At 37.2% G+C, this 12,030-nt stretch overlaps 3 protein-coding genes across 4 annotated transcripts; 2 read left to right on the top strand and 1 right to left on the bottom strand.

Moving 5' to 3' along the window:
• Positions 1-36: 36 nt before the first annotated feature.
• Positions 37-2,956, bottom strand: LOC123320768 (cell division control protein 45 homolog). The gene is made up of 9 exons (XM_044908193.1): positions 2,621-2,956; positions 2,209-2,568; positions 1,959-2,153; positions 1,552-1,907; positions 1,291-1,495; positions 1,043-1,237; positions 463-662; positions 335-411; positions 37-221 (listed from the first exon to the last, which is right to left on the bottom strand). The coding sequence occupies exons 1-9, from the start codon at positions 2,669-2,671 to the stop codon at positions 157-159; spliced, it is 1,704 nt and encodes a 567-aa protein (XP_044764128.1). The 5' UTR covers positions 2,672-2,956; the 3' UTR covers positions 37-156.
• Positions 2,957-3,341: 385 nt separating this feature from the next.
• LOC123320143 lies at positions 3,342-6,684 on the top strand. 2 transcript variants are annotated; one of them, XM_044907344.1, is made up of 7 exons: positions 3,342-3,492; positions 3,553-3,896; positions 4,647-5,121; positions 5,560-5,738; positions 5,836-6,055; positions 6,202-6,414; positions 6,474-6,684. In XM_044907344.1, exons 1-7 carry the CDS (start codon positions 3,445-3,447, stop codon positions 6,609-6,611), a joined length of 1,617 nt encoding a protein of 538 aa, XP_044763279.1. In that variant the 5' UTR covers positions 3,342-3,444; the 3' UTR covers positions 6,612-6,684. The 2 variants fall into 2 exon arrangements, with proteins under 2 accessions (XP_044763279.1, XP_044763278.1); XM_044907343.1 differs by having other exon boundaries at positions 5,560-5,748; positions 5,837-6,055.
• Positions 6,685-7,791: 1,107 nt separating this feature from the next.
• LOC123320617 (SID1 transmembrane family member 1-like) lies at positions 7,792-11,395 on the top strand. Its single transcript, XM_044907979.1, has 15 exons — positions 7,792-8,045; positions 8,127-8,319; positions 8,376-8,529; positions 8,666-8,792; positions 8,859-8,942; positions 9,004-9,310; positions 9,361-9,593; positions 9,646-9,828; positions 9,882-9,999; positions 10,059-10,181; positions 10,237-10,353; positions 10,433-10,519; positions 10,571-10,722; positions 10,779-10,889; positions 10,947-11,395. Exons 1-15 carry the CDS (start codon positions 7,896-7,898, stop codon positions 11,121-11,123), a joined length of 2,316 nt encoding a protein of 771 aa, XP_044763914.1. The 5' UTR covers positions 7,792-7,895; the 3' UTR covers positions 11,124-11,395.
• Positions 11,396-12,030: the final 635 nt, after the last annotated feature.

Raw genomic sequence — 12,030 nt, 5'->3', positions numbered from 1 at the left:
TTTTTTGGAAAGGTTTGAGAAATCCAAAACATCCGGAAAATTTAACATGGTTCTATTGAGCAATGTACAATATTTTCAATTGTGGAATGATATTTACAGTGATTAAAAAACTTATTTTGTACTTTTGCTATTGGACGAAACGAAATCAAAACGGATTCAGGTCAAAATTGCTGTCAAAGCGTCTAAAAACCTAACCCTGTCCCTCACAGGTATTTCGAAGTCTGAAAAAGATAGAGAATGATTTCACATCTGAACTTTCGACAATATTCTAAACTACACCAGAGAAATTAAAATTTCCAGCAAACATACTTCTACGGACATTTTGGTTACTCACATGATGTATCGAAAAAATCACAGGTAGTTTCACATCTTATTGTCTCGGCTGCTTTCTCGAAGGCTTTACCGAAAAAACTAATAAAAACGTTAATCGGATCTTCACAGGTTACGGATTGAAAAACTTACTTTTTGGGTGAATTCTCACATAAAGGAGGTATACCAAGTATTATGCAAGTTCCATTATCGACACTTTTAGGTGCAGAAACAATCAGAGGTAATTGAGTCGCTTTACGGTTCCTCGACATGGAGACGTATGCTTTGAGTATGAACTGGGCCAGTAACGATAATACGTTAAGGTTGGAGAACATGTACCAATCAAGGAAACCCTAAAATTGCTGACGATTACAAAATATTCAAGAAATAATAAGGAAAACAAAGCAGTAAAAAAAGATAGAAGACAAGGAAACGACATCACTGCCCTCTGTCAAAAGAAATTCTGACATTTAAAAAGGGACAGATGTCAAAAAAAGGGCCTTTTTGGCAGATGTCAAAAAAAGGGCCCTTCCTGACAGATGTCAAAGAAAAGAGGAATCTACTGTCTGCAGGAGATCCGTAAGAGGAAGAAGATTCACAATTTGAGAGTTAACCCTCGAAATTTCTAGAGAAATTCTTCTGGCACTCGTAAAGCCTCTGCATCACAGCAAATGTATTAAATGTGACGATCTTGTGATCCACTTCAAGATCTTGTATCTATAGATTTACTTACTTCTTGGATGATATAATAAATAAATGGTCCTGCGCTTGTGACTTGTTTCATTTCTAAGGCTCCTTGCACAGTTTTGAACATAACTCTAAATAACGTTTTGGCCCTTCCTATACCAGCCTCGGCCAACTCCTTCTTAGGCTTGGGCAAAAATTCCAGGGCGGTATTAAAACATTCCTCCGGACTCTTAGATTTGGGCTGAAGACATTAAATTTTGAAGAACACTTTCAGGAATGATACCCTCAACTTACCGCAGTTTCCAAGAGGGCCAACAGCATATAAACGACATCGGAGGCAGAATAAGTGTTCGTAAAGCCATATCGTAAGATGAACGTTGGATAGACGATATCTTCCAGATTGTATTTTTCACTAAGTTTCTCCATCGAATCGTGAAACTCTTGACGGAGTTGCAGATCCATCGATGTGAATTTCTGCTTACTTTGGGCGAGTGGTAAACTGGTAAAAGTGATATAATTGAGTGAACTGCTTGAATTTGTAGGTTCTCAACTTACCCCATCTCTGCTAATAATTGATGTAACTTCCTGTCTCCTTTCAACGTCCACAATTTCAATCTACAAGAAGTGAACATTGAAAACTTCAAGCTACTCTCAACGCACCAATGCTTATGTAGCACCAGCTTCAAATCTTTCTCGAAGGTGATTTTTAGTGATGTTTTAACTTCGGAATCATTAGAGCGATTGTGGAGCCTTGTGGCATGCGCCTGGAGACTGCCAATTTCAATATTGTATTTTGAGTCTTCTAGCTTACCAAGGAGCATTTGCTCCGTCAACGCTACTATGGCAAGCCAAAGCATTTCCTTATCGTCTTTATTGAGAGACCATGCTAACTCAAACATGAGTATTGCACTCTAAAATCATAGAATTCAATACAAACACAAGGGTATCGATGTCGTACCTACTGCTTTAGCGTAATATGTGAACTGGGAATATTCAAATAATAATTTGCTTCTATTCTCTTCCCAAAGTCTTTTTTCTCTTCTTTTCATAATTTCTTCCTCGTTCAACCTTCTTCTCTTGGCCGCCCTACCCTCAATTTCATCGTCACTTCCAACTTCACTAGTCGAGTCCCCAACTTCATCGTCTTCTTCATCGGACTGTGAAAATCGATCAAGATAAATTGAGACAATTGGGGTTCTGGGGTTTTCTCACCTCCTCCCTGAATATACTATCGAAACCTGGGACTTCTGCATCCTCCTCGGGGGCTGATAATAACCTAACTTGCTCGTTGCTGTATATATTACATAGGTCTATCGGTCGATGTGAATCCAATACAAAAAATATAATATCTTCTTCGGGTTCAAGAACTTCAACTATATCTATTGTACCGCCACAGTTTATCAGAACGAAATATTTTACATCTTCACAGTTCTCTCGGAAGGCTGTTTTGAAATCTTCAATACCTCGGACTACAGCCAAACTGTACAGAATGTGATTATGCCTGAGCAAGGATTGCAGTATTTTACAACAACATATACTATCTATATCATAATGGATCATCAAGAATATTCTCTGAAAGGTATTTGTGTAAGAACAAAAGGAGTTGGAACTGTTGTATACTCACTTTTCCGGCAAGAAATCCAAAGAATTCATTCTTCAAATCATCTACATACATTTTAAACGAAACTTAGTTACTTTAGGACCATTTTAAATTAAAAAACACTGTTGAGAATCATGTAAAATTATCGTCGGACCACACTCACACCATATCAAATCGAAATTGATTATTTTACCTCATTTGAAGTAAAACTTCGTCAAAGGATGAATTAAAGCAAGAAAATAATTCATCATTAGGCACTACACTAATCTTGGAATTTTCTTTGAAAATCTGAGTAACCTCTAAAATCTATTTACCAAACAGAGGCGCCAAAACAAAAACCGTTCGCAAGGATTCAAATGTCATGGGTGTAGGGTGTAGGGGGTCTATGAACTGGTTGCAACTTGCTAGTGCGCATGTTTGCGAAAAATTCAAATAGAAAAAGCGGAAAATTTTAATATCAACCAAATATACATAAATAAAATCAAAATCGTGCAATAAAGAGGAATATTGGAATGATTGGCATTTGAAGAAAAAACATTTGGTACAAATCAATATTCAAATTATGTAACGAAAAATGGGAGCATGTTATTGTGAATTCCCCATTCTTTCTTCTTATACAATAAACACTAATGGAGGTCAAGGTTTCGAGAATCGTCTGTATTTATGTCTGCGATTTAACATATAAGCGATTCAATATAAACTAGAAAGATGTCCCAGATTAGTCATCCCTTCAAACAAAAAGAGGAAACTTCGGATCATATGACACGGGAGAAAAATTGAATTTAGTTGACATTTTGTTATTCCAGAGCGCAAAATTCAAAATTTCTTCCCGAATAAGATACTAAATTATGGCATTAAATTTATATCGTAAAATCAACGAGACCATAGCGAGAAATGTAAGTGCCCCATTTTTATACACTCCCCTTCCTGGATTAAGTTTCGAACTTCGATTTCAGTGTACAAGGTTCCTACAGAATCATGCCCAGAAACTGGCTCAGGTTAATCTAGAAGACACCCCCCAGATCCACAACAAAGAATTGGAGAAACCCAATAATAAATTCAACAAATTCGCCATTTCGTCTAACCACAGAACGACGCCATCTGAAAATCCAAGATCGTGGGTTAACTGCTTCGAACCAGAGCGCAATATGTTGCAGAGAAGTCTGCAAAACCGTTATTTACAGCCGGCTACTATGCCTTCCTACATAGATAAGCCTATATTCGACAACAATTTCATGGCTACCCTTCAGGAAGGGCCCATAAAGAAGGCCCAAACTATTGTAACTAATAATTCTGCTAGGTGAGTCCTTCCAAGTCCATTATTCGACTTATTAGGTATTATCCAGGTGGCTATGTTTAGGAATTCCTTGGAAATGGGGTGGGAGTATCATTGACTCTTGGTTTTTTTTTTTGAAGGTTTCAATGGGATGAAGCTATGGAAGAGATTCAAGAAACTATAAATTATTATAACAAAGCAAAGCCAGGAAAATAAATATTCATGTATTTCCACGAATAGCTTTTCCTTTTCATAAAATTCAGCTATAGGGTAGGTTAGGATACCTCTGGTTAGGATAGGTTAGCTTAGTATAGGTTAGCTTAGGATAGGTTTAGAATAGGTTAGGTTAGAATAGGTAAGGAAAGGTTAATTTAATTAAGGGTTAGCTTATGCTTAAGCTGGATCGAACAAATGATTTTCTCGAATTGCAAAAATCTGAAGGTCTAAAACTATCATCTAACATCATCTATTCAAGTACAGTTCTGGGCGTTGAAGTAATAAGACTAGGGATGTAAAATACATATCAAAATAAAACCCCTTTTCTAGTTATCAATGTCCATATATTGAAACATGCTGTATAGAGTTTTGTTCTGGGATCTCAGAGAGATATTCTTAGACGGGTTTTGATAATTCAGTCAACAGCAACTATGAATTTCTGTAGTGTTTTTAATTTTCTATGTTCCCTAACCTATTTTGGTTGGTCACTGACTATAAACAAGCAGTGATGCCAACCCTACAACAACCATGACCTCATCCCATCATATATCCTTCCAGTCAGCAAATCTTGGAAAGCTTCAAAAAGCGACAAGCCCAAAATCTGCCTACAAGAGTTCCAAAGATGACGTCGAACCCCTTCCCAGAACCCCTGAAAGCCATCTTCTCCCCCTACACCCTAACCGATCAGGAGAAGGCCGAGCAGATGTTCCAAGACCAACAAGCGATCCAGGTCAAGCAGCCTACGAATTCTACGACGAAGGACTTCTTGTCCAACCCCGGTACTATAAAGCCCTCGAAAAAATTCTACTGCACCTCTAGTCTCCAGGGAAATTCGCCAGATAACGTGAATTTTTCGCCCTCGATCGGAGATCCCGTTAGATATTTTTCGTCCAAGTCGGGTGGAAACACAGTTTGCGAGGATAAGACCAAGCCGAAGGCTAAATCGTGCTTGCCTAAGAAATGCGACAAGATAACGTTGAAGGGGTGTCCGCCAGTAAGGAAGAACACGATCTGTAAACAGAAGAACAAGGAAGTATGTACTTTTGATTGGATGAAAAATTACAACCGTGAAATTTTCGATCACCCGCTGTAATTTTCACTCTGCTGATTTGTGTGGTTTAATGTTGTGCCATCAATAGACGTTATGTGGAAAATTCCCCCTCGTTTTTTTTTTACCGTACACAGTTTGAGTCTTTTATTGTACATATATTTCAAACGTACAGTTTCGAGGTGAAAAAACAATTCTTTTACCATTTTTTACGTTTTGCCAACCATGGAAAAACAAAATTTCCTTCAAGCTAAATCTATGATACTTCAAATCGTTTTCTGTGCTATACACATCTATGATATTCGATTCTGTGGATTTTTTGAACAGAGGTGCATTCAGCCAAAGTACCAAATATTTCGAATTGTTAGTCAAATTAGCATTTTCGTGCTAATTTTCGGAGATCACCCTATTTACCGTTTCTAGGTGCATTGCAAAAAAGTGGAAGCGCCCTACCCGAGCTACAGCGAAAGCTGTTACATGGAACCCAGAGTGAGAAAAACAGAATGCGATGTGTGTCCTTGGAATGAGAAAAACAACCCCAATTTCCGGGGAAAATTGAAGAGACCTCCCCAATCGTACCACACCCAATGTTTCCCTTCGCCACCTTCGCCGGTAAGCCTCATACACAGGGTGACCCAACTAAAACACGCGGCACCTACATGACTATAAGTGTACCTATTCTTTAAATCGACTATTACAGAACTCAACAGATGCGTCAGGGAGTATTTTCGGAAAGTATATTAAGGACCAAAACGACCACAAAAACCCAGCCCAAGCGTGGATAAGTAAAGCGAACTTGAGTCACATGTACTGCAAGAGAATGCCAACCATGGACTTTATCGACATTTCCAAAGCTTCTAAACTATCACATTCTCCATTAATCGCATCTCAAAATATGGATATCTTCGAGGATAAAAGGGTAAAGTCAAATATACACTCAAAAATCTGTTTTCCACATAGAAAAATTAACATTTACCGTGAGTGAAATTCGACTTCAATAAAAATTTTCCACCAATAAGCGAAAAAAATTGGGTATAATATGTTTATATTCAATATTTTCCACAGATTCGAGCTCCAATGAGCACCGAAACGTTAAAATTTGGATACTGCGATAGGCACCAGACAATTTTGACGGAGTTTTTCACGAAAAACCAGGATTTGCTGAAAAACTTCAGGAATGGTGACGATCTTTCTGAATTCGGCGTCAAAAAGGCGAAGCTATCTAAAATACTGTCTAGCAGGGAAGTTTTCGACGTCGTCTGTAAGAAAGGTGAAAGGGTAAAGGCGCCAGATTAACCCTGGTATCTCCAAAGATGTAATCTCTCAACAATTTCCAGATAATTCCCGATTATCCCAAAGATTGCGATAGACCCTATCAAGATACAACTAAAACTTGCCCATCGGGTCTCACCAGAAAGAAGACCAAGAAGGATAGACTGAAAAGAAAAATTCCTAAAAATCAATCTTGTAGCTAAGTTGTAAAAAGATGTAAAAACGAAATGCAACCAGATACAAACAGGAATAACAAATATAAGAATGTCAACTGAATCTGAAATTATGAAAAGACAATATCCCTTTTTCGCTTTACACCCAAAAACGCATCAAAACACTTTCGATTTTGACATTTTGAGTAAAATATGATCAGTTTTAGGAGTCAAATATATTTATTCGCAACATAAACGTTCACAAAATAACTGTTAAAAATTATACGATCGCGTTTGTAAATTTCGCCACCAGGTGGCTTGAGTTGAACTCGAATCGAAGAAGAAAAAGAAAATTTGTGCATAGCATTGAACTCTATGATAAATAAACCATAGACTAACAATGTCTAATCATTGAACTCTATGGATCACCCATAGAGTTCAATGGTGCATAGACATCAGAAACACATTGAACTCTATGGGTGATCCATAGAGTTCAATGATTAGACATTGTTAGTCTATGGTTTATTTATCATCACAACTCTATGTTCTAACCTAAATTTTTAATGTCAACAGGTAAAAATAAAGCCGTGTGAAGTTAGCTCCCAACGCCCAGCTGTCAGATCTTCCGAAAACACCCGAAGTGTGGATAGCCGCCAGAGGCGTAGAATCATGGAGGTACCTCCATGCGTAGAATACCTGAGTATCGAACGGAAGGCTAAAATTGGTTATCTCGAAATATTTCCTCCAATGAACGAAAATATTGAGAGCGTTTGATTCAGAACTATTTCAGCATCATTGAAAAAAATGTTTTGCTTGATCGGATTAGAGCCCTTAAAAAGGCCTCATCCAACTGGTATAAATTTTAGAATTTCAGAAGAAAAAAAATCATTTGATCGAGAATCGAAAGAATACCACTCTGGTTACTAAAAACATTTTTTCCTGTCGATGTTCGAAAAAAACATAAAATCTCCTTACAACTGATCTGACAAAGTTTATACCGAAATTATTACGATCATAATATAAGGTATGTCTATAATCAAATCATTTTTCAATACGATTCTGGAATAGATTTGAATCAAACAATCAAAATTTTGTTGTTCATTTTAGATTAAATATTTCGTGTTTTTTTCTTTCAAGCGTTCCCCTTCGTTGAATCATCTACCTACGCCATTGGCAGCTAGTGATCATTCCGTCATTCGGGCATCTTCGGAAATTCTGTCAGCTGGCGGTTGCCAGCTAACTTCACACCGCTCAGAAATCATAACAAAGGTTTGGGATTTCCCAAGTTCATTTTTATCCTAGGATTAAGTGAATAATATGTAACAGTAATGAATCATGAATTCTATACTGTTTCTATTCATTACTTTATCGGTTTGTTCATGCTCCAGGCTGAAGCCAATATTTAAAAGTTTGAAATACAATGAAAACTTTACTGGAGAAGTTAACAGAAGTAACGAGTATATTCTGCAGTTTTCAGGAGAATACGTAAGTTCATCCCATACTGTAAAAACTTGAAAGAGGAAACAAAGAGTTCTCGATTATATAACTTGATTCATTGAATTTCAGCTGAATTATCCGTTGAGAGTTACTATCGAGAATGTCACTGCTGATACTAAAAACCCACTTATGGTTGTGGCAAGGCAACCAGATCAGTTATTATCCTGGCAAATACCCCTTCAGGTAGAAAGTGACTCTGGTATTAAATTGTACAATAAGACCAGTAGAACTTTATGCAAAGACCTCTTCTTGAATGTTACGGGTAAAATCTTTTCGGTACTATGAAAAGGGAAATACTGATAAATATTTTTCTTGTAGACGGTTTAACGAGAATTGAAGAGAATCCTATAGTAACAATTGCAAGTTCTTCAGTAAAAAATGTTACGTTCAGCATAAGGGTAGATTATCAAGAGGATTTTTTTGTTGAACTATCCAGAGAATATAAGTTTATCATAACCCCGAGTGAGCCCAGGTAAATGAAGCATTTCAAGATGAACATAATAAAAATGTAATCAAGCTATTGTCTGCCAATTGGTTTCAATAAAGATATTCTTTTCTTGCTTTATGATGAATATAATTGATGTGGTATGGGTATCATCAATTTTCAGATATTTTTATTACAATTTCTCCACTAACAATACACAAGATGAAGAGAATTCCAACTACCATACAGTTATTTTAGAAGTGGAGTCTGTAGATGAAGTTTGCATGACCGTGAGCATACAGAATGCAAGTGTGAGTATCATCTCGATTTTTACTAATTTTCCATTTCTCAAGATTTGATTTTCTGAAATTGTTTAGTGCCCGGTTTTGGATCTTAATCAAGATATAACATTCAGAGGGTTCTACGAAACCGTGAATACAAAGGGAGGAATAACGATTCCTGTGAGTGGATCTTATTTGATATCCCAAATCAACAAACTAATTTACTCAATTTTTCTTGCAGAAATTCAAATTTCCGTTGGGATTCTACGTTGTATTTGTAGCTAAAGCCGATGATACTGATTGCACCGGCAAGGTGGGTGTCTCGGAGCCCGATCGTGTCAAAGACATAGTCTTCAGGATCAAACCTAGCATTTCTTACAAAGATTACGTGAACGCTGTCATTTTAACGTTTGGCAGCGTCTTCTTATTTTATGTATTATTCGGAATCGGATTCACCTATTTCTCCTTTAAAGATTTCATCCCGAGAAGTATGCAGTATGCCATCGAGTGTAATCCCGATTCGGTTTCCACAACTCCTTCAGGAAGAAGTAAAGTTAAGTAAATAACTCGATAACGGAGAATAATTTTCGAATTTCAGGGCCGTTAGTTGAGGATAATGTATCGTTTAATGAAACTGAATATGATGCTATATCAGAGGCTTCTTTGGATAAACAGAACAGACTGTACAAGTCGGAATTGTACCTGTGCGATTTAGCTACCAAAGATCCAAGAGTATTGAAGAGAAAATCGTATTTGTACCTGTATAATGTGCTAACGGTAGCCATTTTTTATGGCTTGCCTGTGGTGCAATTGGTGATCAACTACCAAAGGGTAATTTTTACATTTCAATAACTCTCGATACAATAAAAACGTTATCTTTCAGGTCCTGAACGATACAGGAGAACAGGATTTATGCTACTATAACTTCCTCTGCGCCCATCCTTTAGGGGTAGTCAGCGACTTTAACCACGTCTTCTCGAACATTGGTTACGTCTTTTTGGGAATTTTATTCATTTGGATAACCTACAGAAGAGCCATTTTACATGCAGACCTCGACTTCGACAGAGTGAGGACTATCTCTTGATCGTTGAATTTTTTACGTTATATACTTTTTTGCAGCAATTTGGAATCCCCCAGCATTACGGCATGTTTTACTCCATGGGGGTAGCTTTGATCATGGAAGGGGTCCTATCTGGGAGCTATCACATCTGTCCGAACCATTCGAACTTCCAATTTGGTCAGTTGTGAAAAATTCGAATTCCGAAGGTAAATTTTAACATCTTTGTTTTTTTTTAGATTCCAGCTTCATGTACGTGATGGCGGTCCTTTGTATGGTGAAACTGTATCAGAACAGGCATCCTGACATCAACGCTACGGCTTACTCCACTTTCGGAGTGTTAGCTTTGGCTATTTTGCTCGGTATGTAATCTTTGTTACGGTTTTATCGTTTTGTTATATTTTTTATTATTTTTAGGTATGATTGGAATATTGGAAGGCAACGTTTACTTCTGGATCTTCTTCACCGTTCTCTATATATTAGCATGTCTCTTTTTGAGCCTTCAAATCTACTACATGGGTTGCTGGAAATGTGGTACGTGAAATATGTTATACAGAGATTCTTGTCCGGATATTGCTTTCATCAACTCTTACTAATTTTGTTTTCGTTGAAGATACCGGTGCTCCACGCAGAGTTTACGCAGCTATAGTGAGGGATTTCCAAAGAGGCCCCTTACATGTGATCAAACCGGTACATAAAGGTAAATGGAATGAAATTATTGACATAACGTTAATTCCTTCTTTGTTTTTAGCACGAATGGTTCTTCTTATTATAGGAAATATCTGTAATTGGTCGTTGGCAGCTTGGGGACTTTACGACCATCAAAAAGATTTCGCCCTGTTTCTTTTGGCAGTGTTTATGGCCAACACTCTGCTGTATTTCTTCTTTTACATCCTCATGAAGGTAATTTGGAAGGAATTTGAACCGTTTAATTCTTTGTTCATCTGTTTTTCTTGCAGCTTATTCACAGGGAAAGGTTAAAATCGTTGACGTGGTTCTTCCTTTTCTGTTCGATTTCGTGTGCTGTATCCGCTATGTATTTCTTCCTACATAAGAGTATTTCTTGGGCTGTGAGTATTTTCAGAATTTATCTCAGCAGATTCGAAATATTATCCGTTTTTTTACAGACTACTCCAGCAGAATCTCGTCAGTTTAACCAGGAGTGTAAGCTCTTGAGGTTTTACGACTTTCACGACATATGGCACTTTTTGAGTGCTGTCGGTATGTTCTTCACATTCATGGTACTTTTGACTCTGGATGATGATCTGTCTCACAAGGATAGGTCGACGATTCCCGTCTTTTAAAAGCGTATTTACCGTAATGTGATATTTTTAAGCGATGATATTATCAGGAAAGTTTAGTTTTAGGCGTCCAATTTGTGATTTTTATTGTACATACTATATATTACTTATAATTTAGGTCAAGTCCCCGGTACTAAAAGAATTTTGAATTGATTTTTACCAGAGATGACCGCTCTCTGCTAGCATCAAAATATTGAATTATATTATCGTGTTTTGAACAAATACAGAAGTGTATGGTGCGAAATGAATAAAGAAGTTTTCATCCATTATTTAAACGTTATTTTTGGAACAAAAACAATTTTGTTCGATTGTAGTGATGTTTGAAGAGGTGTATTGTTGATTCGATTAGATGAAATCGGAATTCTTAGTGTTGATGAATCTCTTATTCGTTGATTATTACCGATCAACAATATCCCTAATGAAAAGTTAACACCCGCAACCAAGAATGAAAGAATTCACTCACATTGACGATATAATAATCTTGATTTTTCGCTCTTTGTCCATCGATGGCTAAAGTTGGGAATGATCTCCAGGAGATCCCTTAGCAGCCCTATCTCGAAAGAGACCAGACTGTGCTCTAAGACCCTTCGATCATTCCTTTTCTTCGACCTCGAGGTCCTTCCAATCCCATATCGAAAGCAAGAGGGAAATTGCTCTGAAATCAAGAAGAATTTATAAGCATTTTCATGAACTCCTTTCGACCGAAAAGAATATGGCGGATGTTCAAACGCGTCTTTCTGATCATCCCTTGAATTTATCGAGGATGATTCTCGGAAAATTCGAGTTTCCCGATGCTATTTTCGATTGACCCATTCCTTAGATCACTTACTTCTAATTTTAAATCATTTCAAGGATCGATCGAGAGCACACAACAATAATTTTCACTACGGATTGAGATTTTTTCAGTAGA

The sequence above is a fragment of the Coccinella septempunctata genome, chromosome 9, assembly GCF_907165205.1.
Source record: "Coccinella septempunctata chromosome 9, icCocSept1.1, whole genome shotgun sequence".
Classification (NCBI taxonomy): Eukaryota; Metazoa; Arthropoda; class Insecta; order Coleoptera; family Coccinellidae; genus Coccinella; species Coccinella septempunctata.
This window is presented reverse-complemented; position numbering and strand designations above follow the sequence as displayed.